At 68.3% G+C, this 25,342-nt stretch overlaps 4 protein-coding genes across 27 annotated transcripts; 1 reads left to right on the forward strand and 3 right to left on the reverse strand.

The window, feature by feature from the left end:
* Window positions 1-113: 113 nt before the first annotated feature.
* On the reverse strand, window positions 114-1,946 carry GPR142 (G protein-coupled receptor 142). Its single transcript, XM_080561072.1, has 2 exons — window positions 1,574-1,946; window positions 114-1,126 (listed from the first exon to the last, which is right to left on the reverse strand). Exons 1-2 carry the CDS (start codon window positions 1,707-1,709, stop codon window positions 258-260), a joined length of 1,005 nt encoding a protein of 334 aa, XP_080417198.1. The 5' UTR covers window positions 1,710-1,946; the 3' UTR covers window positions 114-257.
* A 254-nt stretch (window positions 1,947-2,200) lies between these two features.
* Window positions 2,201-9,493, forward strand: BTBD17 (BTB domain containing 17). Its single transcript, XM_080561064.1, has 3 exons — window positions 2,201-5,983; window positions 7,103-7,379; window positions 7,935-9,493. Exons 1-3 carry the CDS (start codon window positions 5,563-5,565, stop codon window positions 9,013-9,015), a joined length of 1,779 nt encoding a protein of 592 aa, XP_080417190.1. The 5' UTR covers window positions 2,201-5,562; the 3' UTR covers window positions 9,016-9,493.
* Window positions 9,494-9,586: 93 nt separating this feature from the next.
* On the reverse strand, window positions 9,587-17,178 carry KIF19 (kinesin family member 19). 22 transcript variants are annotated; one of them, XM_080561044.1, is made up of 16 exons: window positions 15,799-17,178; window positions 15,612-15,692; window positions 14,187-14,481; window positions 13,947-14,083; window positions 13,661-13,786; window positions 13,402-13,584; window positions 13,146-13,292; window positions 12,951-13,073; window positions 12,534-12,681; window positions 12,322-12,466; window positions 12,035-12,221; window positions 11,680-11,833; window positions 11,301-11,401; window positions 11,099-11,232; window positions 10,729-10,985; window positions 9,587-10,660 (listed from the first exon to the last, which is right to left on the reverse strand). In XM_080561044.1, the coding sequence occupies exons 1-16, from the start codon at window positions 15,895-15,897 to the stop codon at window positions 9,591-9,593; spliced, it is 3,387 nt and encodes a 1,128-aa protein (XP_080417170.1). In that variant the 5' UTR covers window positions 15,898-17,178; the 3' UTR covers window positions 9,587-9,590. The 22 variants fall into 22 exon arrangements, with proteins under 22 accessions (XP_080417170.1, XP_080417169.1, XP_080417166.1 ...); XM_080561043.1 differs by lacking the exons at window positions 15,612-15,692; window positions 15,799-17,178 and having other exon boundaries at window positions 13,661-14,083; window positions 14,187-15,270; XM_080561040.1 differs by lacking the exons at window positions 15,612-15,692; window positions 15,799-17,178 and having other exon boundaries at window positions 12,951-13,292; window positions 13,661-14,083; window positions 14,187-15,270.
* Window positions 17,179-17,313: 135 nt separating this feature from the next.
* DNAI2 (dynein axonemal intermediate chain 2) lies at window positions 17,314-25,321 on the reverse strand. Of its 3 annotated transcripts, none has more exons than XM_080561061.1 (13): window positions 24,313-25,321; window positions 23,315-23,476; window positions 23,107-23,204; window positions 22,174-22,316; window positions 21,484-21,597; window positions 19,963-20,102; window positions 19,710-19,832; window positions 19,059-19,282; window positions 18,653-18,788; window positions 18,185-18,346; window positions 17,776-18,000; window positions 17,534-17,629; window positions 17,314-17,439 (listed from the first exon to the last, which is right to left on the reverse strand). In XM_080561061.1, exons 1-13 carry the CDS (start codon window positions 24,586-24,588, stop codon window positions 17,434-17,436), a joined length of 1,905 nt encoding a protein of 634 aa, XP_080417187.1. In that variant the 5' UTR covers window positions 24,589-25,321; the 3' UTR covers window positions 17,314-17,433. The 3 variants fall into 3 exon arrangements, with proteins under 3 accessions (XP_080417187.1, XP_080417186.1, XP_080417185.1); XM_080561060.1 differs by having other exon boundaries at window positions 18,200-18,346; window positions 23,107-23,228; XM_080561059.1 differs by having other exon boundaries at window positions 23,107-23,228.
* Between the last annotated feature and the right edge of the window lie 21 nt (window positions 25,322-25,342).

Below are 25,342 nucleotides of genomic sequence, written 5' to 3' on the forward strand. Positions count from 1 at the left end.
CACAGACGTTTATGGGGGCAGGAGCAGCCCCATTACGCCTTGGCGGGGCTGCAGAGCTCGCAAGCACCCGGCCCCCCGGGGCAGCTGCGGTTCCTGGGGGCTTCGGGAGCAGCCCTGAGCCCCCCCCAACCCCACCAGCACCGCACGGGGTGGGCGCAGCCGGGCAGTGTCCCACGGGCAGGGTCTCCCAGGGTGCTGGGGGCGATGCCAGGGGCTGGGCGAGCACCGGGGGTCCCTGGCCGGTGGCAGCCCCCGGCTCAGAGCGCCGTGCCGGCCAGCAGCTCCAGGGGTTTCAGGGCCGGGGGTGGGATGCGGGGGTTTGCGGGGCGGGGGCCGTGCCGGGGGTGGGCCCGGAGCACCTCGCCCACCGCGCGGCGGAAGGTCTGGCTGACAAAGCAGTAGAGGAAGAAGTTGAGGGTGGTGCTGAGCATGGCCACCATGTTGGCCACGTCCAAGGCCAGGTGCACGCGCCAGTCCCTCCTGACCGAGGCCACGTAGAGGTGGCACATCATGACGACGGCGCGGGGCGCCCAGAGCACCACGAAGACGGCGGTGACGGCCAGCAGGAGCGCCGTGCTCTTGCTCAGGAGGGGCCGGCGGCCCCCCGGGCGCCCCCGCCGCTTCAGCTTGCGGATGACGACCGAGTTGGTGGCCAGGAAGATGCCGCAGGGCAAGAAGTAGCTGGTGACGCAGTGCGCCCACTTGAGCGCCCTGTCCAGGGCCGTGGGGGGGTCGGCGTCGCGCCACGCGTCCAGCCACCAGTAGAAGGGGATGCCGGTGGCCAGCGCGGCGGCGAAGACGGCGGCGATGATCCTGCGGGTGCGCCGCGGGTAGGAGAGGGCGCGGTAGCGCAGCGGGTGGCACAGGGCCACGTAGCGGTCCACGGTCAGCAGGACGGTGACCCAGGTGGACGCGTGGTTGGCCGCGAACTCCAGCACGGTGACGGCGTGGGTGAAGGCGCTGGGCAGCGCCCGCGCCAGGATGGCCGTCTGCAGGATGAAGCCCACGAAGATGATGAAGACCTGGGTGAGGATGTCGGAGGTGGCCAGGGCCAGCAGGTACCAGTACGACGACTTCTTGGTCCTCGTGGCCAGGCGGGACAGGGCCACGGCGCTCAGCACGTTCACTGGAGGGGGGGGGGGGGGAGCGGCGCCCGGCGGTGAGACCCCCGCGGCTCACGGCCCCCCCCTGGCGCCGGGCTCAGCCCCGTGGCCCTGGTGGGGGTGCAGCGGGGGGGGCGGGGGCTATAAATATCGCAGCGCTGGGGGGGGATTTGCTGAGCTGATTAATCTCTTCCGTGTGTCAGCCCCAGCGAGGCAAATGCCATCTGTCCCTGCCGCTGGGGCACCCGCCGTGCGGGGCGGGGGTCCGCAGCTTGGTGCCGGCCCCGAGGCGGGGGGCACCGTGGGGGCAGGTCGGGACCCCCCCACCTCACCACCCCAAAAAGGGCCGGGAAGGGAGCTGGAAGCAGAGGGCAGTGGTTGAGCTGCGGGTACACGGCTCAGCGCTGTTTGCGGGCGAGGCAGGATGGGTGCTGTGCCCCCCGCCCCCCCGGCAGCCCCCAGCCCCTCACCTGGCAGCCCCAGGCCCAGCAGGACGCTGTAGTACACCACGGGGAAGATGCCGACCATGCAGGGTGACCGCTCCGGCTCTGGCCGCGCCGATTCACCGGCCCACGTCGCCGCCGTGCTGTTGGGCACCGGGACCATCGCCCCCCGGCACGCACCGGCTGCGAGGGGACACGGGGGGCGTCGGGGGGACGAGGGCACCGCGGCAGGGGCTCAGCCCGGGGGGGGATCACGGGGGGGCTCGGCTCACCCCATGTCCAATGGGGCGTTTTGGAGCTGCCCACCGCGGGACGTGGGGACCCGGGATCCCCGCAGGGACACGGGGGTGACTGCCCCCTGTCCCCACCCCCACGGCGGAGGGCGCCCCCTCGTTATTTGCCCCCCTGACCCCTTTTTTATGGACTTGACAAAAATTGGCTGAAACCAAGGTGTTCTTGGCAGCTGCTGAGGGGCTGGGGCTGGGGCTGGCGGCCACGGCGTGGGGCCGGCGGCTGGGAGGTGGAGGGGACTGGGGGGTCCTGGGGGGCCCTGGGGGGGATTGGAGGGGACTGGGGGGTATTGGGGGGCCCTGGGGGGCCCTGGTGCCCGGTTGTGCCCCCGCGCAGGATGCGGCCCCGCGCCCCGGCCCATTCACAAATCCCTGCCCCACGCCCTGCGCTCCTATTGGCTGGGGGGGGGCAGGCTGCAGCCAATCAGAGAGGCGCCCTCCGAGTGTGTGTTTGGGGGGGGGGAAACCCGAGATCTGCGTTCTGATTGGTCAGAATCCCCCCAAATTAGCATCCCCTGAGTGAGGCGCGCGGGGGGGAGGATCCCAATCCCAATCCCAATCCCAATCCCAATCCCAATCCCAATCCCAATCCCAATCCCAATCCCAATCCCAATCCCAATCCCAATCCCGTCCCTGTCCCAGCACAACCCCCACTGCCCCCCGCTGCTGTCCCACTGCCCCCTGCCGGGGGTTTGGGGGGGGGGGTCCCAGCCCCGCTGCCCCCCCCAGGCCCAGCTCAGCCGAGCCCCGAGGCCAGCGGAGGATCCGCGCCCCTGCCCCGGGACTGTCCCCAGCCCCCCCCAGGGCAGGGGGGTCCCCGTGTGTCCCTCCCTGCGAGCTTGGGGGGGGGGTTTGGCCCCTTGTCCCAGGGGATGGAAGCACCGAGCCGGGCAGCCCCCCCCCGCCCCCAGCTGGCGGGGTGGGAGAGGGGAGAGATGTCAATTAACTGCAAATTAGATCTGGGTGATCAGCAGGCCCGGGTCCTTTGTATCCCCGGGGGACGTGGGCATCGATTGGTGGCAGCTGCGGCACGATCGCGTTAACCCTTCCCCAGCCCTGACCCCATTTGTTCTGCGGGGGGGGTGGCCCCCACCCGAGGGGGGGCTCTCACCTCGGTGGCCCCTCTGCCACCCGCCGGGTGTGCGGCGGCACCGTCAGGGGGTGCCTGTCCCCACCGGTGGCTGTGTCCCCAGGGCTGGTGCCCGCGGCACGGCGCAGCCTCCCGATGGGTGGGGGGACACGGGGTGGGGGGGGGGACATCCCCGGGGACAGGGCTGGGGGCCATGGGGAGGCTGAGCCAGCCCCGAGCGAGGGTGACAGAGCTCGGCCCCATGCCAGCACTGAGGGGATGGCGGCCTGGGGTCCCCAGGGTACCCCAAGGGCCGTGTCACCACGGGGGCACACAGGGCTTTGCTCACCCACTCGACCCCCCCCCCTCCCGGAGGGTGGAGGGGACCCGGGGGGGCTCAGGGCAGCCCGCGGCTGACACTTTGCGGTCCCCTCCCCAGCGCGGGTCCCCGGGGCCTTACCTCCGGGACAGACGGACACGGCCTCACCCCTGCGCCGGGGCCAGGTTTGTCTGGGCGCAACGTGAGCGTGTGCGCGAGTGTGCCTGCGCCCCGTGCGCCTGCATCCACGTCTGCCTCGGCGCGCAGGGGGCAGGCTGGAGGGAAAAGCCTGCCCGTGCCTCAGTTTCCCCAGCAGCGCGGGGACGTGGGGGCTGACTCCCACCCTCCCCAGCACCCCCCCCCCCCCCGTGAGCACCCCCGTGGGGCTTGCAGGAGCCGCCTGGCACGGGTCGCTATGGTGAGCCAACCCTCCCCGCAATTAACGGGGCCGGCGCCGCTGCTTTCTGCAGCTCCCCGGGGTCTGGGGGGGGACGAAGGCAGCACCCCCAGCGCCAGCCCCTTGGCACCCCATGTCCCTGACCCCCCCAGCACCCTGCCCCGTGGCCAGCTGATGGGGGACAGCTCCCTAGGGGGGGGGACGTGGAGGGTCCCCAGCCCCGCGGGACGGAGCCCGGGCTGGCACGGTGCCGGCGGCCGCTGGGCGCACGCTCCCGGCAGGCTGTTGCTGTGCAGGCGCTGGTTAAATGAGGCGGCGGTGGATGTGGTGAGCCATTAACCCGCCGTGCTGCCGCGGGGGGCCCCGAGCCCCCCGCCGGTCCAAGCCCCGTGGGAGGACAGGAGCGCTCTCCCGGGGTGTTCGCTCTCTCTGCACCGTGCGCTTTGGGTCCCCTGCCCCATAGGCTGCAGAGCTGCTGGCCGGGCACAGCCGAGGGGCTGGGTGCTCTGCACCCCCCTGTCCCCCTCCTGGAGCTCTCCCTGTCCCCACCAGCCCCCACGAGGAGCTGGGCAGCGTCTTCCCTCCCCACCTCCTCCGAGCGGGGCCAGATGGGCACCCCCCCGGAGCTGCGGCCGCATCTGCCCGCACCCAACATCTGGAGACCCCGGCTAAGCCCCTGCTCCTCGCTCAAACCCCTTGGACCACAGCACGGCCAGGCTGTGCTGGGGGATGGCGCTCCTCACCCCCACGTCCCCATCCTCCTCCAGACGCTCTGGATCCGGCCCCTGGCCTCAAGTCCCCTCGCCGGCACGGGAACGCCCCCAGCCGCGGCGGCACGGTGCCAGGACCCGGCAGCCCAACGCAGAGGGGCAGATGGGCTGAGCCCCCCGCTGCTCGGATGGAGCCCCCCTTCCCCTCCACGGCCATCCTGCCCCACCACACACCCCCATGGCCCCCCTAGCACCCCCCTGTCCCTCCGACAGCATCCCTCCTGCTGCTGGGTGTCCGCCGCCGGCGCTGGCACGAGCGTGAACGGCGCGGGCGCCTCGCCGGGTTTGCGCCTCGCCCAGCGGCTTAGCGCCGGCGCTGCCATAACGCGGGTGCCGGCGCTAATCCCATCAGCTCGGAGCCGCTCGGTGACTGGGAGCTGGCTAATGTGCGGCTGCAGCCCGAGCGGGGCACGCCGCTGTCACACGCTGAAGGTCACAGCATCGCGCGGCAGCGTCCCCGGGAGAGGGGGGGGGGTGACCCTCAGTGCCCCCGCCTAACGAAGGCGTTAACGTCCCGCAGGGGTCCTGCTGCACCCGGGGGGGACCTTGCGTAGAGGTCTCGGGGAGCAGCGTGAAGGAGCTGAGCTATGGGGCAGGGGAGGCTCCTGCCTGTGCCCGGCGTGGCAGCCCCCCTCTGCCTCCATGGGGAGCCCCACGGGGGTTCACAGGGGATGCCGTGCCCGTGTCTGTGGGGTCTGTCCCCTGCTGTGTCCCATGTGGGGGCTCCAGACCCCGCTCCCCACCCCAGGGAGGGTCACTGGGGCCACAAACAAAAGTGGGGTTTGCTCAGGCTGCACCAGACGTTCCCACGCAGAGGGGTGCCCACCTCCCGTGGTGCCCAGCTGCTGCAGGGAGAAGGGCGACGGCCCCCATCCTGCCCCCGTATCCCCATCACCGTTACCCGCACACGGCACAAGGGCTGCGGGGGACAAACGCCCCCCCCCCCCAGCCCCACTGCAAAGCCCCGCAAGAGCCACGGGGGCGGGCAAGGGGCCAGCGGAGGCCGTCCCCGGGCAGCCGCGCAGCACACGCAGCGCCTTGGCTGCAAAGGCTGGGAAAAGGGCAGGCAGTTCCTGCCGGCGGCCCGGATGCCATGGTGATGGGAGGGCGAGGGCCGCATGAATACCCATGAGCAGGGGGAGCGGGGAGGCCGCTCTGCGCTGTGCCCTGAATGCAAAGACCCTGCACAAAGGGCCGTGGCCGCGCGCGGGGCCATCGCCGTGCGGCGGTGCCGTGGGCGAGCGGTGCCGGCCCCGCACGGTGCCCGGGGCTCACCGGGGTACTCCGGCACAACGCCCTGGGGATGCTGGACCGGGGGCCAGGGTGGGATGGATTGGGGCTGGGAGCCGTTCCCGTGGTAACGGCGGGTCCCAGTTTCCACCAATCGATGTGGCGGCGCGGGCTGGGAGGGCTGGGAGGGCTCGTGGCCTACATAAGCCCCGGCGGGCACCGCGCGCCCGCGCCGCGCCGAGCCGCCGGCAGATGCACTTGCGAAGCCATGGTGAGGCTGACGGGCGCACGGCCCGCGGCCACCCGCCGCTGGGGCTATGCTGCCACTGCCTTCCTCCTCCTCCTCCTCACCGTGCAAGCCGGTAAGGGTGGTCACGGCGGGGGGAAGGCGTGGAGGGGTCCCGGGGTCCCAGCCCCGCTGTCCTCGCCGTGTGCCGGGGTGGGGTTGGACATGGTGCGGGTGCCCGGTGACGGTTGCGGGAGGTTGGGCACGGCTCTCCGGCAGCCGTGGTGTCACGGGGAGGGCTGGATGTGGCTCCTGGACGTGCCCCGTGGTGCCTGGGGGCAAGGGCTGGGCTCCCCGCTGCCCAGGGCAGGCTCGGTGCTGTGGGCAGAGGTCAGGGGCTGCGATCGCCTCCCTGATCCCCGCTCAGCCGGGCTTAAGCCGGCGCTGGGATGGGAAATCTGCGGGATCGCCGGCCGGCAAGAAGCAGATTTGAGAGACGGAGCCGAATTCCCCGAGGGGAAGATGCTCCGAGGGGGAAGGTGGGAGACGTGCAAGGCGTGCGGGAGGGAGAGGAGCGGGAGGAAGGCTCCCCGTGCCCGCCGGAGCTCCAAGCCCGCTGCTGTGCATTCCCTCCCAGCCCCTCTCCCTGCTACTGGGGGCTCGCAGCACCAGCGGGGAGGCAGTGACCGTGCCAGGAGCGGGCACAGCACCGCGTCTGCCTGCCCAGCAGCACCCCCCCACAGCAGTGCCGGGACCGTCGGCACCCCCAGCCTGCCTGGCCCGCGGGGAGCCCCCCAAAGCCACCAGCCCTCGTGTGCCCCCCGTGCCAGCCCTCCCGGGATGCTGGGGGTCTGGGGCAGTGCCCAGGGCAGGCTCTGCTCGCGCCGGGGACAGGACGGGGGCCGGCAGCCCGGGCTGGGAGCCAGCCCTGCCCGGCACGGGGCCATTTCCCAGCATGGCCCAGCCTGGGACACGGTGGTCCCAGCCCTGCTGCTGCGGAAAGGCATCTTGTTGGCTCCCGAAGACACGACTGTCCCCACGTCCCCTCGCCCTCCCCACACCTCCCCTTGGCACCAGCCAGCCTTTTGGCACGGGGAGGAGCGGAGGGAGGACGTGCACAAAGCGAGGCTTCCCCAGCCCCCCGTTATCCACGCGTCGCCCCGCAGCCGGGCTCAGCTCCCCCACGTCCCGCTCGGCTCTGCCCCAGCTCCCTGTGCCCGGGGCGCGGCGCTGTGACTGTCCCATCTCCCCGCAGCCCAGAGAGCCGACCTCGGCGGCGACGCCACGGCTGCCACCATCAACCACTCGCTGACGCTGCTGCAGCGGCTGCAGGAGCTGCTGCAGAACGGCAACAGCAGCGACTCGGTGCTGCGGGTGCGCACGGCTGCCTCCGACGAGGCCAAGGTCTTCCACACCCACCAGCTGCTGCTCAGCCTCCAGAGCGAGGTCTTTGAGGGCCTCCTCCGCAACCAGAGCGTCGTCACCCTGCACGAGCCCCCCGAGACCGCCGCGCTCTTCGAGAAGTTCATCAGGTGTGCGGGGACCCCGCGGGATGGGGATGCCCAGGGGGATGCCAAGGAGGGAGATGTTCCCCTGGGGACAATGGGGACTTGGTGGGATGGGGATGCCCAGGGGGATTCCAAAGAGGGAGATGTTCCCCTGGGGACAGTGGGGGCTTTGTGGGATGGGAATGCCCAGGGGGATGCCAAGGAGGGAGATGTTCCCCTGGGGACAGCGGGGACTTTGTGGGATGGGGATGCCCAGGGGGATGATCTGAGGAGGGAGATGTTCCTCTGGGGACATCGGGGACTTTGTGGGACGGGGATGCCCAGGGGGATGAGCTGAGGAGGGGGGGACGCTCCCTTGGGAACCACAGGGGCCTCACGGCATGGGGACAGCAGGAGGGGTGCAGCCAAGTGGGGACAACACCACTGGGGACCGTGGGGACCCTGCAGGGTGGGGATGCTGCAGGGTGCAGCCAAGGAGGGAGGGTGCTCCCCCGGGGACCTGCTGGAGCCCGGGGCTGCGCAGCGGGGTGGGAAGGGGCTCGGGGGACAGCGGTGTCACTGCGCCACGCTCCGCCCCAGGTACCTGTACTGCGGGGGGGTCTCCATCCTGCTGCACCAGGCCATCCCCATGCACCAGCTGGCCAGCAAGTACCGGGTGTGGGGGCTGCAGCGCGGCGTGGCCGACTACATGAAGAGCCACCTGGCCAGCGAGTCGAGCCAGGGCCACGTGGTGGGCTGGTACCACTACGCCGTGCGCGTCGGGGACGCGGCGCTGCAGGAGAGCTGCCTCCAGTTCCTGGCCTGGAACCTGTCGGCCGTGCTGGGCAGCGCCGAGTGGGCTTCGGTCAGCGTGGAGCTGCTGCTGCTGCTGCTGGAGCGCTCCGACCTGGTGCTGCACAGCGAGCTGGAGCTCTACACCGCCGTGGAGAGCTGGCTGAGCCGGCGGCAGCCCGAGGACGCGGTGGCCGAGCGGGTGCTGCGCGCCATCCGCTACCCCATGATCGCGCCCAGCCAGCTGTTCCGGCTGCAGGCGCAGTCGGCGGTGCTGGCGCGGCACCATGGCGCGGTGCGGGACCTGCTCTTCCAGGCCTTCCAGTTCCACGCCGCCTCCCCCCTGCACTTCGCCAAGTACTTCGACGTCAACTGCAGCATGTTCCTGCCCCGCAACTACCTCGCGCCCAGCTGGGGCTCCCAGTGGGTCATCAACAACCCGGCGCGGGACGACCGCAGCACCAGCTTCCAGACCCAGCTGGGGCCCAGCAGCCACGACGCCGGCAAGAGGCTGACCTGGAACGCGCTCTTCTCGCCGCGCTGGCTGCCCGTCAGCCTGCGCCCCGTCTACTCGGACTCGGTGTCGGGCGCCGTCCAGGCGGCGCGCATCGAGGACGGCCGCCCCCGCCTCGTCGTCACCCCGGCCATGAGCAGCCCCGACTTCGCCGGCGTCAGCTTCCAGAAGACGGTGCTGGTGGGCGTGCGGCAGCAGGGCCGCGTCTTGGTCAAGCACGCCTACAGCTTCCACCAGAGCTCGGACGAGGCGGCCGACTTCCTCGCCCACGCCGACCTGCAGAAGCGCACCTCCGAGTACCTCATCGACAACTCCCTGCACCTGCACATCATCATCAAGCCCGTCTACCACTCCCTCATCAAGGCCAAGAAGTAGCGGGGACGAGCCCTTGCCCCGCTGCTGCCGGACTGGGTGCGCGGGGCTCTGCCTCTCCAGCCGTCCCCTTTTGTAGCTAGTCAGAGGTCCCCGTGCCGGGGGTGCCCTGGGGCTGTGCCCCCCGCTGCCCACCCCTGCCCGGCCGTCCCACTGCAACCCCACGTCCCCATCGCTGTCCCTGGGTGCCTGCGGGGAGCTGGGGATGGGGAGCTCTGGAAACACGCAGCCGGGGGCTCAGCCTGTGCTGGGCTCACAAACCCAAGGGACACCAGGGTGGGGAGAGGGACAGCCCCCGTAGTGCCACCCCGCAGCCCCCGCAGCTGCAGCTCGGAGTGCGGCAGGGCAGGGGGGTCCCAGCTGCCTCCCCCGGCAGAGGACACTTGTGGGGTGCAGCCCCCACTCGCAGCCAGCAGCCGCCTCGCCCCTGCCCGGGCATCCCTTACCCCTTCCTAATAAAGGCAGAAAACAAGCACGGGGATTGCGGGGGTGTCTTTGGGGTGTCCTCCAGCCCTGGGGACGGGCAGCCACAGGGACACGTCGGCTGTCACACCACTCCCAGGCTCAGCACGTCTCATTTAATGCCACCCAGCAGGACCAAAACCCAGCCTCATGTCCTCTTCTGCTGGTCCACAGCAGTGCCGGGCAGCCGGCTGCCTCCCATGCCGGGATGGGACCACCGCATGCCCCCACGGGGCTCGGGGCCCTGCTTCGGTAGAGGTTTGGCACGGGGAGAGCGGCGTGGCCGGCCCCAGTAGGGGCTGTGCCAGGGGCTGGTGCTGGCAGCTCTCAGCCCCCTGCCTTGGCTCGGGGCCGGCCGCTTGGCTCAGCACCGGCAGCTCTGTGCACCCTTGCCGGAGGCCCCGGTGCCGCTCGCCACGACGCAGCCGAGCCGCGGGTGCTGGCCCTTCCTGGTGCTGGTGGGGACGGGCAGGGACGGGTCCCCAGCACCTGGGGGAAGGATGATGCTTCAGCTGCAGCCCCGGGGCTGCCCCGAACCCGTGGTGCTGTCCCCGTGCTGAGGGGGGGGGGCTGCGTGGTGGGCGCAGGGGGGGGTGGTGGCTCACCTGGCTGCTGGTTCTGCGGGGGCCTGGCTCTGGGCAGAGTTTTGGGGGGCCCCTGGGTGCCAGCTGCCCGTGTCCCCACCGGCACCGTGGGCTTGAAGAGGTTCTGCAGCATTTGGGAGCCTGGGGGTGCCACGAGCTGCGGGACGGAGCAGGGACCGTGGACACAGCGGCGTGGGGAGGAACCAGGCTGAGCACAAGGGGCGCATGCACAGGGTGCTGACAGCTGGGTATGGGTTTGGGGGTGACAGAGGGAGCTTGTGGTGGCCCCCCCAGCCTGCCCTGCACCCTCGGGGCACGGTGCTGCGGCTGGCGGCACGGCCACCCTGTGCCTGCACCTACCCTGTGGCCAGTGGCCTCGAAGGACCGCGACCTCCTCCCCTTCCTCCTTTCGGCATCCAGCGACCCTTCCCTCGTCTCCAGCTTCTTGCGTGCCCACGGCCGGGTGCCCAGGGAGGGGCTGGGCTGGGCGGCCCCCAGGCAGGCGGCTGTCCCCGCCGGGCTGTCCCCACCCGGGGTGTGGGACCAACGCCGGGTGGCCTTGGCTGAGAGTCTCTTGGTGCTGCTCGATGTCTCCCTGCTCTCTGCGGCACAGCAGCACCATCAGGGGGGCACAGCCGTCCCCCCCGGCCCCACTGCCCACCCCACTCACCCCTGCGTCCCACGGCCACCTCTGAGCCGGTCCCACTGCCCAGGGAGGCGTCGTGCTGGGTGTTTGTGCTGGCCTGCGGCGTGCGCTGCTGGGGCACACAGCACCCATAAACACCCCCACCTTGGGGCTTCGGTGCTGTGGGCAGGGCTGTGCTCACCTCTAGGGCCACCGTGCCGCGGCCAGGCAGTGGCATCGGCACCACCGCGCTCCCCTTCCACCCTGCCCGTGGGCTCATCTTGAACATGGGGCTCGGGGCGCTGCCGGAGCGGGGACACCCCTTACCCTCAGCCGCAGTGGCTGTGGGGCACGCACAGCCCCGGTGCACGCAGAGGCAGAGGATTCACACCCCAGCCTGGTCCCACGGCCGTACCTGTCCCCCTTGGGGTGCAGAGGTGGCCACGGTGCCGTGGGGTGCCTGGGGTCCTGCGCCCTCCCTCTGTCCTGCTCCGCGTCCAGCAGGCTCTCTGCTCTGGATGCCCATGGGATTTGGGGCAGGGACGTGCCCTGGGTGGGGGACAGCAGGTGAGCACCCAGCCTGGGGACAGCGTGGGGCCGGGGCCCCCCTGTCCTACCTCGGGGGGGGCGGTGTCCGTGCGGTCGGGGCCCCCCGGCAGCTCCTCCAGGTGGGTCTGGTACAGCTCCTGCAGCGCCCGCGGCACCGACAGCCGGCGGTCTGCTGGCGAGGGCACGGGGTGAGGGGCAGCGAGGGGGGGCAGCGCTGGGGCTGTGTCGCGACCCGGGGGGGACCTCGCTTCGTGACAGCCCCGTGACACTGCAGGAGCCCCAGCAAGCACCAGACCCCTTATCACGGCACAGGCACGGAGCGCCCACCCCCATGGGAACCCTGGAGGGGGCCCCTCATGCTGCAACACGGCCACGCTGTGCCCCGACAGGAGCATATTGCGACGTGGCCCATCTGTCGTGACAGGGTAAGCCCCAGGAGGGACGCACCGGCGGTGAGCTGCCGCTGCTGCTGGACGATGCGGGTGCAAAGGGCGCGGGGCCGGCGGCTGCCCCCGAGCAGGGAGCGGGGGCGCAGCTCCGCGGGCTCCTGCAGCCCTCGTGCGTGCTGCTGGCTCCGCTGGAAGCACCGTGCCAGCTCTGCCTGCGGGCACGCAGCGGGGTCACCACCCCTGCAGGGCCAGCAGCCCTGCCATGGGGCCACCACCCCTGCCAGGGGGCCGCCACCCGTGCCATGGGGCCACCACGGTGCACGGGTGCGGGCAGAGCTGCCGGGGGATGCCCGCAGGGTGAGCCCCAGCCCAGCTCCCTGCTGATGTGGGTTTCATCCACGGGGCTCCCAAACCTTCTGCTCCCGGAGCCTGCCCTGCTCCTCCGCCAGTGCCACGAAGCTCTCATGTGCCACGGCCACGTCGGGTGGTCCTGGTGCACCTGACTTCTCGTCCCCCATGTCCCAGTTCCTCTGGGTCTCGCCGGGACCATCCGGCTCCCTCTGCCCCTCCTTGCCCCACCGCCGTGCCCTCTGCTCCCAGCTGCAGGGAGCACGGGGTGGTCTCAGCACCGCTGCCCGGCTCTCGGGGGATCCTGGCTCTCTGGGGTCCCCAACCCCAGAGGGGCTCTGCACCCCCGTACCGGGAGAGGGCGAGGAGGTGCCGGGATGCCTCCAGCTGGGCGCGCAGCACCGTGCCCTCCAGCTGCAGCAGGCACTGGCGCAGGGCCGCCTGCTCGCGGCAGGCACCGAGCAGCTCCTCCCGCAGGCAGCCCAGCCGGACCTGGGCTGGGGACACGGGGTGTCAGCACCGAGCTTTGCGGGTCTGGGGGAGCACGGCAGGGGCTGGGGGTACCCTGGACATAGCGGATGTCCCGGCGCTTGCCTGGTGCCGGCTCGGAGTCCTGCTGGCTGTCGGGGTGCAGGATGTCCCTGCGCAGGTCGGCCACGGTGCCACCACACTGTGCCATGCAGCACGAGGCGCTGAGCAGGTTGTGTCTCACCTGGGACGGGGATGGCGTGAGCACCCCACGGCCCCTGCACAGCTCCTCCCCACGCAGGGTCCCCAGGTGGGGTCCCTGAGCTGGTCACCCAGTGGGGTCCCCAAACAGGGTCCCCACGCAGGGTCCCCGAGCAGTGGGAGGCTGTGGAGCAGGGACAAGCTCCTTGTGCCCTCCCTGCTGGGGGCAGCGGGGCCAGGGCTGCTTGGGGACAGGTCAGGAGAGGGCTGGCAAGGGCTGGGGGCACAGTGCCTGTGCCCCCCCGATCCTACCTTGGTGCGGATGCTCTTGGCACGGGCGGCGTAGGCGAGCGTGGTGCGGGACTCCTCGAAGGCGGTGCTGGCGGGGCTGATGTGGGCGATCATCACCGTGCGGCTCTTGCCCCCCAGCGAGTCCTGGCCGCGGAGAGCAGAGCTGAGAGGGGCTGGGGGACAGCAGCCCAGGCCCCCCCCAGGCCCCCGCCGCACCTTGAGCAGGCGGGTCAGCTTGCTGTCGCGGTAGTTGATGTACTTGCTGCCCCTCGCGCTGCTCAGCGCCTCGATGCAGTTGCCCAGGGCCAGCAGCGACCTGTTGATGTGGGCTCCCTCCTTCATCCTCTGCCCGCGGTTCTGCGTCTGGGCCGGGGGGAAAGAAGGCAGAGGGAAAAGCCTGGCAAAAAAAAAAAACACAAAAAAACAGGGCCGGGGGCTTCCCAGCCTTGCATCCCCCATGGGGGGGTCGTACCTGTGCTGCCCGCTCGGAGCCGGCCAGGTCGATCATGAGGAGCCGCCCGCGGCGCAGCGCCGTGCCGCGGTGCCGCTGCCGCACAGTGACCTGCAGCACGGCGTGGGAGCGCGACGACGTGCCGTTGGCGGCCGTGGGCTCCTGCCTCCGCCACCGGTTCCCCCTCGCCAGCAGCCGCACGACCTGGGGCAGACGGGCAGCACCGGGCAAAGGGGGGGATCGCCGCCCCCCCGGGACCCGCGGGCACCCCCTGCCTCACCTCCTCGGCGCTGGTGGCCAAGACCTCGGTGAGGCCGGCCACCTGGACAGTGCCTCGGGCGTCCTCCCGCAGCTCCAGGTAGCCCAGCGAGGGGTTCAGCAGGTCCCGCAGCGTCTCGTTGTAGATCTGGGGGGGCGGTGGGAGCTGGGCACGTCCCGCGTGGCGGGGGGACACACAGGGTCCTGCGCCGCGGCACGCTGGGGGGTGAAGCCCCCAGCTTGGGGCTGTGCCGCTCGCTGTCCCCTGCCCTTGTTGGAGAGGGGATGTCCCCACTCCCCCCCCACACCTCGAGGTAGGACATGGAGACCTCGTACTCCGTGTCCCCGCCGGCGTCCTCGATGGCCTGGAAGAGGTCTCCCAGGGCGCGGGCACAGACGCCAGGCTCGCCGTCAGAGCCCAGCATGGTGTGGGTCTTCCCGCAGCCTAGTGGGGGGGGACACAGCTCACCAGGGGCTGGGCCCCCCCCCCACAGCCCCCGCTGTGGGGCTGGCTCACTCCCGGGCCCCCCCATCCCCGTGCCCCTCACCGGTGGGGCCGTAGGCGAAGACGGTGGCGTTGGAGCCGGAGAGGACGCCCGCAACGAGGCCGCGGGAGGTGGCACGGTACACGGTCTCCTGTGGGAGGGCGAGCGGCCCCGGGGCACGTCCTGCTGCCCCACACCGTGCCCCCAGCCCCACGTCCCCGTGCCCTGCCAGCCCCGAGGGACGCACCTGGGTGGCCGAGGCGTCGAAGGCTGCGTCGAAGACGTAGCGCTGCTCCCGGGGGCGGCTGGCGTGCGGGACGTCATCGGGGGCTCGCGTGGGGTCTCGCAGCACCACAACCTGGCGGGGGACCCGAGCGGGATTCGTGTTTCAGAGCCCAAACGACATCGCCTGGGGGCTGTCGGAGGGCTGGGCAACGCAGCCCCTGCACCAAGCACCCTGCCCTGACACCGCCTGCATCTGCCCCGGGGCCACGGCCCGCGCTGAGCCCGGCTCTGCTGCTGGCTGCCCTGGGTGCAGGGCGCAGGGTGCAGGGCTGCAGCCCCCCATCCCGGCTCTCCAGGCCGCGCACCCCACATCGCCCGCCACAAACACGCTTTGAGGGGCTCCCCGTGTGCCTGCCAGGCTGGGGAGCGGGGCATGGAGCCCTGGGGGCACCCCGGTGCGGGGACGCGCTCCCCAACGGGTCTGAGCCCTCCTAGGACTCGGTGCCATCCCCTTGTTTTGCTGCTGCGCCCTCGGTGCCGGGGAGCAGAAGGTGCAGGGCCGGTCCCGGTGCTGCCGGCGCGGGGCCCTTTGTGCTCCTCAATATCCCTTTGTCCCCGGGCCGGGGCTCAAAGCCAGCTTTGTGCGCGGTGCCAGGGGGCACAAAGGCACCTCTGTGAGCGCAGCGCCCAAGGTGCCCGCTGCCCGCGCACCTCGAGCCAGTTCTTGATGCTGGCACGCCACAGGGACCCTGTTTGTCCCTTTTTTGCCCCCCCCCCCTCCCCACACTGTCCCCAGCCCCCCGAGCTTGCAGGTGATGCCAGGGCAGGGGGGGGCCCAACGCCTCCCCCACCACAGCTGCCAGCATCCCTCTGCCTCCCGTTGCAATGCAGATTTTGACCTTTCTGGTAACACAAACCTCAAAAAAAAGCAGCTGCCCTGCTTCCACCAAGCCCCCCCTTGCACAGCCACCGAGACCCCACTACCACCCCGGGCTGGGGACAGGGGGTCCCGTGGGGGTCCCATGGCCCTGCAGGAAGGGGGTCTCCTGGCCCAGAGCCCCCCCCAGAGGTTTTATCTTGCTGCTTTGTCACTGCAGGGTCCCCGCAGGGGCTGCCGGTGCCCCCCAGCCTGCCCTGCGTTGGCATCACACGTGGCACCGGGCGCAGCGGGGTACCTCCTGGGGCGTGCCGTGTTTTGGGGGTCCCACCGCACCCCGGGCACCCACAGACCCCCCCCGTATCCTGCACGGGGTCCCGCCGTACCTGCTCGTCCATGCGGTGGGCGATGGGCTTGGCCCCCTCCTGCAGCTCGGCTGCACTCATGGGACGGATGCGAAGAGCCACCTGCAAGACGCGGGCGGTGAGCGCGGGGACATGGCGACACGGGTATAGGGGACACGGGGACATGGGTATAGGGGACACGGGGACATGGGGACACGGGGACAGGGACCTGCACGCGGGCCATCGCCTGCAGGACTGCGCGGCGCAGCCTGGCTGGGGGCTGGCACGGCAGGCGGCTGATGCAGCCCCCGGGACCCCCCCCCCCCATGCTGCAATTAGAGGTTCGTTTTCCTGGGAAGAAAGCGAACACCGCTGGCACCGGCCTTAAAGGGGCAGCAAGGCCTCCTGCTGGCACCGGCCCCCCCCTCGTTGACGTGGCGCGGGGACGGGCGACACCGGGAGCGTGGGGGCCGTGGGAGCAGGCGCCGTGCCTGATGCACCCGGGGACCCCAAGGGCCCCACCAAAGCACCCCGCAGTGCTGGGGTCGGCCACCCCGTCCCCCTCCACGGATGTGCCCCGGAGCCACCTCCGTGCTGGTGTTGCCCTGCCCCAGCCCCGTGGGACCCCCAAATCCTGGTGTCCTGGTGCTGCTGCCCTTGGGGACAGCGTGCCGCCCCCCTCCACCAGCCCCCACCATCAGCCCCCGGTCCTGGCTGTCCCCTGGTGCCGTCGTGTCCTCGCCGGGGCGTGGGGGCCAAGGGGAGCCCAAAACAAGTGAAGCCCGGTGTGGGGTGCGTGGGGTACACACTGGTCCCCGCTCTGCAGCCCTGTCCCTCGATGTCCCCCCGCTGCCCAGCCCGCCTCAGCTCCTTCCCCAGCCCCCCGGCTGTCCCCCTGCCCTGGTCGGTCCCCTGGGGCTGTGCCGTAAGCACCACGGCAGCGCGGCCACCCTTGGGGACACGGTCCCGCTCCGCGCCCTCTCCTGGCTGCACCGGTGGCCCAGCAGCAAGAGCTGGGTGACAATTCACCGTCCTGTACAGGTCACGGCCGGTGCATGCCCTGTGGAAGCACCTTTCCACCTCTCGCCGCCGGTACAATTAGCGCTGGCCCTTAACGAGGTGCTCGGCTGAGCTGGTGCCAGGCTCCCTCCACGCGAGGAGACCCCAAGGAGCTGCTCGGGGGCTGGGACGCTGCACAACGGGGCAGCAGCGGTGCTCAGCTGGGGTCTGGGGACCACAAACCCCGTCCCCCCACACATGCAGGGTGGCTCTGACAGCCCGCGCCTGTCCCCCATGCCCGGAGCAGTGCTTCGGAAGGGTCCTGCCGCAGGGCTCCCCCCCAGCCCCGTTGCGGGGATGCTTCCCCCCCCGGCAGCCCCATCCCCTGCCACCAGCCGTGCTGTGGGGCGAGCACGGCGGGCAGCTCATTAATAATTGACTGGTGGATAAGCCGCCAGCTCGGCGGCTCCGTGATAACAGCCAGGCTGTGTTTACCCAGCGCTGATAACCCCGGCCCCCGGCACCGCAGGGGGGTGAAGCAGCTGGCGGGGCGAGAGGGGCTTCATCTGCACCGGGACCCCGCTGCTCCTCGGGCTGGGGACGCACCACAGGGCACCCCGCTGCTGCTCCATCACGGTGGGCTTTGCTCCGTCGCCTGGCCAGAGGAGGGGAGGTGGAAGGGAGAAAGGACGCCGCCTTCCCACCCTCTGCTCAACGCCGCCGTGACAAAACAGGAAGCGTGACGTGGGAAGCTGCTGTTTATTCACGCTCCAGGAAAAAAAGAAAATCGGGAGGGCAAAGGGCCAAGGAGCATCTGTGAACAGCTCCACGGTTTCTGTGCGATCCACCGGTCCTGGCTCCGCTGCTACTCCTGTGGGGAGAGCAGGCGGGGGGGTCCGGGAGCTGCCCCACGGAGGCAGAGACCCCCAGGGGCCCTGCCTGGCGTGAAGCTGCAGGGAGCTCACCTTGGGAGCAACATTTTCCTCATCCTCTTCTTCATACTTGGGCAGCTCACTCTCCTCCCCCTGCACCACTGCCTCCTCTTCCGCGTGCTTTTTAACCTGGAAGGCAGAGGCTGACCACATCTCCCCTGCCCAACTCCACCACTCCCCGTCCCGTGGCACCGGGCAGCCAGGCATGGCCGGGGGGGGCTCCCCCAGGGATTTCAGAGCCCGCTGCAGCTGCCGGGCCTTGCTGCTCCCAGTACCTTGCCGTGTAGGTGCTGGGCCTCTGCCCGTGCCCTCCTCTGCAGCTCCGCTTCAATAACCTCAAAGAACTCCTTCTGGGCTCGGTCGAGTGCCTCTTGGGGACTCTCCTCCAGAATTTCCTCTGCCTCCGCATCCTGACCTTCCGACCTGGCGCGCTCCTTCAGCCGCATCTCCCGGTGCCGGGCCTCCAGGATTTTCTCCCTCTTCGTCTCCCTCTCGAACATCTGGGGCAGAAAGAGGGGCTGAGGGGCGCAGGGGACCCCATGGGGACACGGCCGGCCCCGGTGCTGTGCGAGCAGGGCAGGGCTCAAGGGCAGCACCGGCCGAGCAGGCAGCCGCATGCTGGCAGCTCTGAGGGCTCCGCTGTGCGTGCATCCAGCCGCTCCAGCCGGCACGGCAGCTCGCAACCCGCGGCGCACGTACGGCGTTGGCCAGGTTCTTCTCGTTCCTCTGCAGGGTGCAGAGCCCGGAGGAGATTTCCAGCAGGGTGACGGTGCCCAGTTTCGAGCCGCAGCCCACGATGCACCCGTTGTCCTGCAAGCGCAGGCTGGAGAGGGGCTCGTCGCAGATCTGGGGAGGGAGGACGGGCGGATGTCAGCGCTTAGCCCTTACCCGGTGCCTCGAGGCAGGAAGGGCTGGCCGAGGCGGACCCACGTGCTTCCCAGTCACAGGAGCCTGTGTGCAAAATTTTGGGCTCCAAGGCTCATGGGGGCCAGCTGCTGCTTGACAGAGCACACCCAGAGCCCTGCGTGCCCCCCATCTCCTCACCCCACCCGCGGGCGATGCGCACTCCGTGCCCCACGGCGGTGCCGGCGCTGACCGGGGCAGCCCCTGCTCCCCCCCCCCAAGGAGGGAAGAGGATCGGTGGGGACCGACCTTCAGGCTGAGCGAGGGGTCGTTCTGCTTGAAGAGGAAGTCCCAGACGTCCAGGGTGCCGTCCATCTTGGTCGTGAAGAAGACGGCCGGCCTCACGGTGCTCCAGCACCCGGCCGTCAGGTAGGAGAGGTGGTACCTGACGGGGACCCCGTGCTGCTGGGTGCCACGGGACGGGCTCACGGCCCCGAATCCCCCGGTCCCAGCACTGCTGCTGTTACACACAGCCTCCAGCACATGATTTTAGCCCGGGCTGTCTCTGTTCCAGCACCCGCAGCCACGTTAGCACCTCTGGCTCAGTCCCACCACCTCCACCTGGGCACAGACCCTGCTGGTCACCTGCCCCAGACACACACTTCCACAAAGCAGGAGGATTTTTTACAGGACAAGCACGCACACTGCCACCTACTTGGTCCACATAATTGACGACTCCTTGGCCTCCTCTGACCAGATCCGAGCAGTCCAGTCGCCAACCGTCAGGAAGATTTTGGGGTACGAAGGGTTCCTGGTCAGGGCGTAGACGGGCCCGTGATGGCCGCTGTAGGTGCCGGCGATTTTTTCGGGGGGTGTCTTGGCCTTGCGGTTGCAGGCGATGACGATGCCCTGCTCTGTGCCCACCATGAACTTGGTGGGCTGAGGGTGGGAGCAGGAGAGAGCAGCCATCAGCAGGCTGGGGACCCGTGGACCCTGCTCGTCAGGGGACAGCCGGGCAGCGAAGGGCTCTGCTGCCCGAGCAGGGGAGCCAGCTGCAGACAGCGACGGAGAGAACGGAGCCCTGGGACCCATCGTGATCCGGGGGCTTTAGAGACCAGCTGCCAGCAAGCTCCCCGTGCTTTGGGAGCACGCTGACTCCCAAAGGGGGGTGAGAACCTGCTGCAAGCTGCAGCACCGTGCTCCCTCTGGGCATCAGACTCTTGTGCTGCTTCCCTGGAGCCCTGCCCCTGGGGGTGACCTGGCGCTGCCCACCCTGCTCGGGTCAGGTTGGCTCACGCTCCTGCCGCGTTAGGACATTATTTGTGTACAGGGAGGATGATGCCAGTGGCAGGCCAGGGGATCTCACCATGGTGGGCTCGAACTCCAGCGTGATGGCGCCCAGAGCGTTCTCCAGCAGCCCCTGGCGGGTGATGTCCAAGACCAGCGTCTCGGTGGGCTCGGAGAGCTTGCGGATGTCCCACCACAGCACCTGCAGGGGACAGGCACCGGGAGAGATGCTGCGGGGCAGGGGCTGATCCTGCTCGGCCGTGGGTGCTGTGGGAGCCAGGCTGGTGCTGTGTGCGTGAGTGCCCGGCCCTTTCCCTGCCCCTGCCCCGTACCTGCCCGTCGGTGGAGGCCGAGAAGCACTCGGTGCCCGTTTTGGACTGCAGCCAGATCGCGCCGTACACGGGGTCCCTGTGGCTGGCCTCCACGGTGGACACCTCCACGGGCAGCCCCCCTTTCCTGGTGTCCCAGTAAGCTGCGAAAGAAAAGGAGCTGTCAAGATCTGCACCAGCTGCCTTTGCCTGGCTCCCTGGAACCAAACAAGTGCCCCCCCAGGCTGGGACCCTGCTGCTGCGATCACTCACAGGGGTGCCCACCCCGAAGGGAAGCACAATTTGCACTTTCTGCAAATGCCAAGCTAGGCAGCAGCAACGTATTAAACAGCCGCAGCGTTTCTTCGGTGATCATCTCTGCGGCAGATGCACTACAACCCCAGAGGCGATTAATCCTCCCAGCTCCCCCCACCCGCTCTGCACAAGGGGTTGCAGCAGGACCAGACGTGGCCTAAGCAGCGCCCCAAAGAGCAGCTCTTACGCTCGGTGCTGCTCAGAACCATCCCGCGTGACCTGACCCTGGCTGCGCTCCCCTCCTGCGTGCCCTAAGGGCAGTGGCTAACGAAGGCGGGTCCCCAGGGAGGGCAGCAGACATCCATCCCTCTCTCTGCCTCTGACAGGCAGCAGAGGACAGGTCAGGGTGCAGGGCTGTCCTCGGTGCAATGAAGGTTGGGCGGCTGGGCCGTGGTGGCAGCGAGCCGTGCGCGCTCCCCCTCGCTCATTTTTAATTAGGCAATGGGATGTGACGGCGTGCGCTCCGCTGGGCCAGCGCCGCACGCCTGGGGAGGCCGGGGTGAAATCCCCTCCCCTCCATCACCTGCGGAGCGCGCGGCAACAGCCCTGTGATGCATGCCCTGTCAGATCCGATCGCTGCTGCAAATGGCAAGGAAAACATCAAAATGAGAGCAATTAAATCAAAGGGCTCGTGTGGCCAAGTAAATAACAGAGCCATAAAATGAAGCTGGCAAACAGGGGCTCTTTTCCAGGCACATGAAACAGCCGCACAAGAACAACGCAGTGAACGAAGTGACGGCAGCTCTTCTGGGCTTTTGCCACACAAAGATACGGGGCAGCGGGTGGTGCGGGAGCACGGGGCCTGTGCTGCTTGGAGGCCTGATCCTGCCGAGCTCTGGCTGCCCGGAGTGCCTGAGCACCCCTGGGGAGGTGTGGGCCTGGGGACAGGGGTGTCCCACGCCATCCTTCAGATGTGTGCGTGTGCCAGCAGCCCCAGGCGTCACGCACCAGCCCCTCTGGAGCTTCCTGGGTAAATCCCCCAACAAATCGTGTCCCCCTGGGCACTCTGCCCTGCCCTCCCCTCCATTCCACATGCTGCTCGGGTCAGCACGCGCCTGTCTCTGCACACCAAGCCCCAGGGCTTCAAGCCATCCTTAAGATATTCCCAGCTGCAGCATTACTGCCATTATGTCATTTGTGACGTGGCGGTGCTGGAGCCAGGCTCCTGCTGGATTAAAATGAAGCCGGAGCCTCGTTACCACGGCCTCACACACAACCCTTCTTCCTCACCCATCTGCCCGTTGTAGCAGCCTCCCACCAGGACGTGCGCGTCCTTGGGGTTGTATTCCAGGCTCACGAGAGGGGACGACGGCTTGAGGACCAGCTCCGGCTTGTTGGGGTTTTCTGCCGAGAGGGAACGAGTAAAGAGCAGAGCACAAAGACAGCCCAGAGGTACAGCACCCCACCTCCAAACCAGCCTCTCGGCACCACACGCCAGGGAAGAGAAGTGCCCTGTCCTTGCCCGCCAGCCTGAGGACAGACCCCTGGTACACAGCCCCCTCTTCTTTGCATTTTTCACTCCTAAACACAACAAGTTTGAGAGAGGCTTTGGCAGAACGGGACAATTCTCAGCCTGGGCTTGTGCAGCCTCTTCCTTTCTTAATCAAGCACAAGCAAACCACAGGAACACAAGAACCACATAAGAGACGTGTGGCTCAGCTGCCTGTTGTGGTGGCGGGCGCTCGAGCTCATGAAGCCATGTAGTGGGATTTTAGTGGTTATTTTCCACCTGTTGGCCAGCTTTCAGGTCCCATTTCTGCCCTTCTTTACATTGATCTGTGGGCAAAACAGAAACCGAACCCCTGTTCCTCCCCCTCTGGAGTGTCGTGAGGCTTCGTTACATCCGTGAGATGCTTTGAAGGCACAAAGTGCTTCCGCAGCAGCACCATTACCGACCGGTGAGTTCTCTTATTCCCTTACCCAGATCCCAGATGTACGAGTCCAAGCTCATGTCTTCTGTCTTTTGCTGGAACTCCAGGCTGCAATAAGCCACTGCCAGCTTCTTGCATCTGTCAGGGTGCCAGGAGAGATGTGTGGCTGTCCTCTTCGTGACGTTTGGATCCCTTTTTGGTAACAGGACATCAAAAAAAGATGTTAGTTTGTTAACAGTTTCAACATGTCCTGGGAATGCTGTCTCCCAAAGGAAGCTGTGGGAATCACAATTAAAACAAGCTACAGCTCTCGAGCACTGAGTGCAGGAAACGATTCTCCTGGGAGCCGGGTGGGGGAAGAAGAGTTGATGATTTAATAAAGTCTTTCCAGTTATACATTTCTAAGAATCCAATTACGTTACTGGATCTGACTTCTAGAAATGACCTAGCAGCCCCTGACATTTAAAAACAATCTTTGAGGCACTTAAAAAAAAAAAAAAAGGTTCCTGTCTAAAGTGCTGTTAGAGGATGCCCAGAGCTGCATCCATCCCTGGACTGTGGCATCTGTCTCCAAAGTGCCTGGGCAGGGCAGAGAGGGGAGGAACAGACGGAGCGTACGGAGGTACTGAAAGAGCAGTCAGGCGTTGGGACGGGTTGCCCAGGGAGGTGGTGGTGTCACCGTCCCTGGGGTTTTCAAGGAAAGGTTGGACGTGGTGCTTAGGGACGTGGTTTGGTGGGTGATATTGGTAGTAGGGGGGCGGTTGGACCAGATGATCTGGAGGGTCTTTTCCAACCTTAAGGATTCTATGATTCTCTGTGGGGCTGTATCAGGCCTCCCCATCCACAAACCGATCTTAATGCCGCTGGTTTCCCCTCCCTTCCCTCCAGGGCAGTTTAACAGAGGGCTCAGCTCACGCAGCCGCCCGCCGTGGGGCTGCAGAGCCCGGCAAGCACCACGGCCCAGCGCAGCCAGCGGCACTACCTGATGACATTGATGGTTTTGGCGGAGGGGGACTCGTCCTCCAACTCTGCCTCCTCCTCCTCGCCGAAGTACTCCTCGTAGATGTCGATGGCGTTGTTCTGCCTGACGCAGTGCTCCATCAGCTGCAGACACAGCGCCGCTGAGGCCGTGCCGCCGCGCGGGGGGCAGCGGGCGGCCCCGGAGGGCTGGGGGACAGGCAGGGCCTCACGGTGCCGAGGTGCACGACGGTGTTGATGTAGTTCTCCTCCTTCTCCACCTTCTTCCGAAAGCGGGCCGTCTGCTCCAGCTCCTGGGTGTTGATGTCTTTGGGCCAGCCGCCCTCCACGTGGTTCACGCCGCGGGTTTCCACCTCCACCCGCTCCGTGTTGACCTGTGGGGAGAGGAAGAGTGTGGGACTGGGATGACGGAGGTACGAAGGGATGGAAGAATGAGGTGATGGAGGAAGGAGGCGATGGAGGAACGAGGTGATGGAGGAACGAGGTGATGGAGGAACAAGTGATGGAGGAAGGAGGCGATGGAGGAACGAGGCGATAGAGGACCGAGGCGATAGAGGAATGAGGTGATGGAGGAATGACATGATGGAGGTATGAGGTGATGGAGGAACGAGGTGATGGAGGAACAAAGCGATGGAGGAATGAGATGATGGAGGTATAAAGCGATGGAGGAGCGAGGCGATGAAGGTACAAAGCGACAGAGGAACGAGGCGATGGAGGTATAAAGCGATGGAGGAGCGAGGCGATGGAGGAAAGAGGCAATGGAGGAACGAGGCGATGGAGGTACAAAGCGATGGAGGAATGAGGCGATGGAGGTACAAAGTGATAGAGGAACGAGGTGATGGAGGAACAAGGTGATGGAGGAGCGAGGCGATGGAGGAACGAGGCGATAGAGGACCAAGGCGATGGAGGAGTGAGGCGATGGTGGTACAAAGTGATGGAGGAACGAGGCGATGAAGGAACGAGGCAATGGAGGCACAAAGCGACAGAGGAACGAGGCGATGGAGGAACGAGGCGATGGAGGAACGAGGCGATGGAGGACCGAGGCGATGGAGGAACGAGGCGTTGGAGGAACGAGGCAATGGAGGAACAAGGCGATGGAGGCACAAAGCGACAGAGGAACGAGGCGATGGAGGAACGAGGTGATGGAGGAACGAGGCAATGGAGGAACAAGGCGATGGAGGAGCGAGGTGCCCCCCTCCCGGCCGCGCACCTCGTGCTCCGACATGTCGCTGCCGTGCTGCACCGGGGCGTCCACGGGGCTGCGCAGCACGAAGGCCTCGGCCAGGCTGGGGTCGGGCTGGATGTCCACGCACACCTCGGCCGGCCGGTCGGAGAAGCAGCAGGGCCGCCCGAAGTCGCTGCGCCGCCTCGTGTAGACGTGGACGATCTCCATGGCCCGGCCCGGCCCGGCCCGGCCCGGCCCGGTCCGCGTCCGCCGCCGCCTGGCAACGGGAGCGCGGGGGTCACGTGCTGCCGCCGCCGCCATCTTGGGAAGGGCAAGGCGGGGAGGGGTGGCCTCTGCCCGCCGCCATCTTGGGAGGGTAGAGAGCTGTTAATGAGGCTTGGTGATTAGCACGTAGCAGCAGCTTCCTAAGGGAAAGCAGCTTCCTAATCTGTGTGAGGGCGGAACTCACTGGGCCAGGAAGTGGTGCCTGCAGCCCTGCTGGTCCCTACGTGGAGCAGGGGGACACTGCCAATGTCCCCTTGGCAGGGGAGCAGCCATGGCCCCGTCCCCGCTGGCACCCAGCCCCGGCCCTCTCCTGGTCCCGGTGCTGCCGGAGGTGCCAGGGACGGCTGCAGCTCACGGTCAGATGTGGTAGAGCCGTGCCCAATGGCCTCAGCACCCAGCCACAGGGCCCCGTGCAAGAGCCGAGGTCGTGGAGTTGGCACCGCGGGGACCCTGTGTCCCCAGGGTCTGCCGAGCGCTCCACCTGTCCCCAAGTGTGCCAAGGCCATCTCCGAGAGGAGAGCGGCCACAGAAACTGCACAAGCTGCGACCCAACGCGCTGCCCAGGTTTAACAGAGCGCCGGGCACCGTTATTCCCGTCAACCACGGTGCCTGTGCCACCGAGGGCACCTCCGTGCACCCCTCGCACACCCACAGCCTCTGTCACCCCCGTCACTGCCGGAGCTTGCACCAGTGCAAGCTGCAGACGCAGCCACACGATTTGAGCCCCATTAAAAACTGCTTCAGCTGTGAAGAAGAAATGCACGGCCTGGCGTCTGCAGCGGGCTGCTTG

This window comes from Anser brachyrhynchus (genome assembly GCF_964034855.1).
Source record: "Anser brachyrhynchus genome assembly, chromosome: 18".
Taxonomy (NCBI): Eukaryota; Metazoa; Chordata; class Aves; order Anseriformes; family Anatidae; genus Anser; species Anser brachyrhynchus.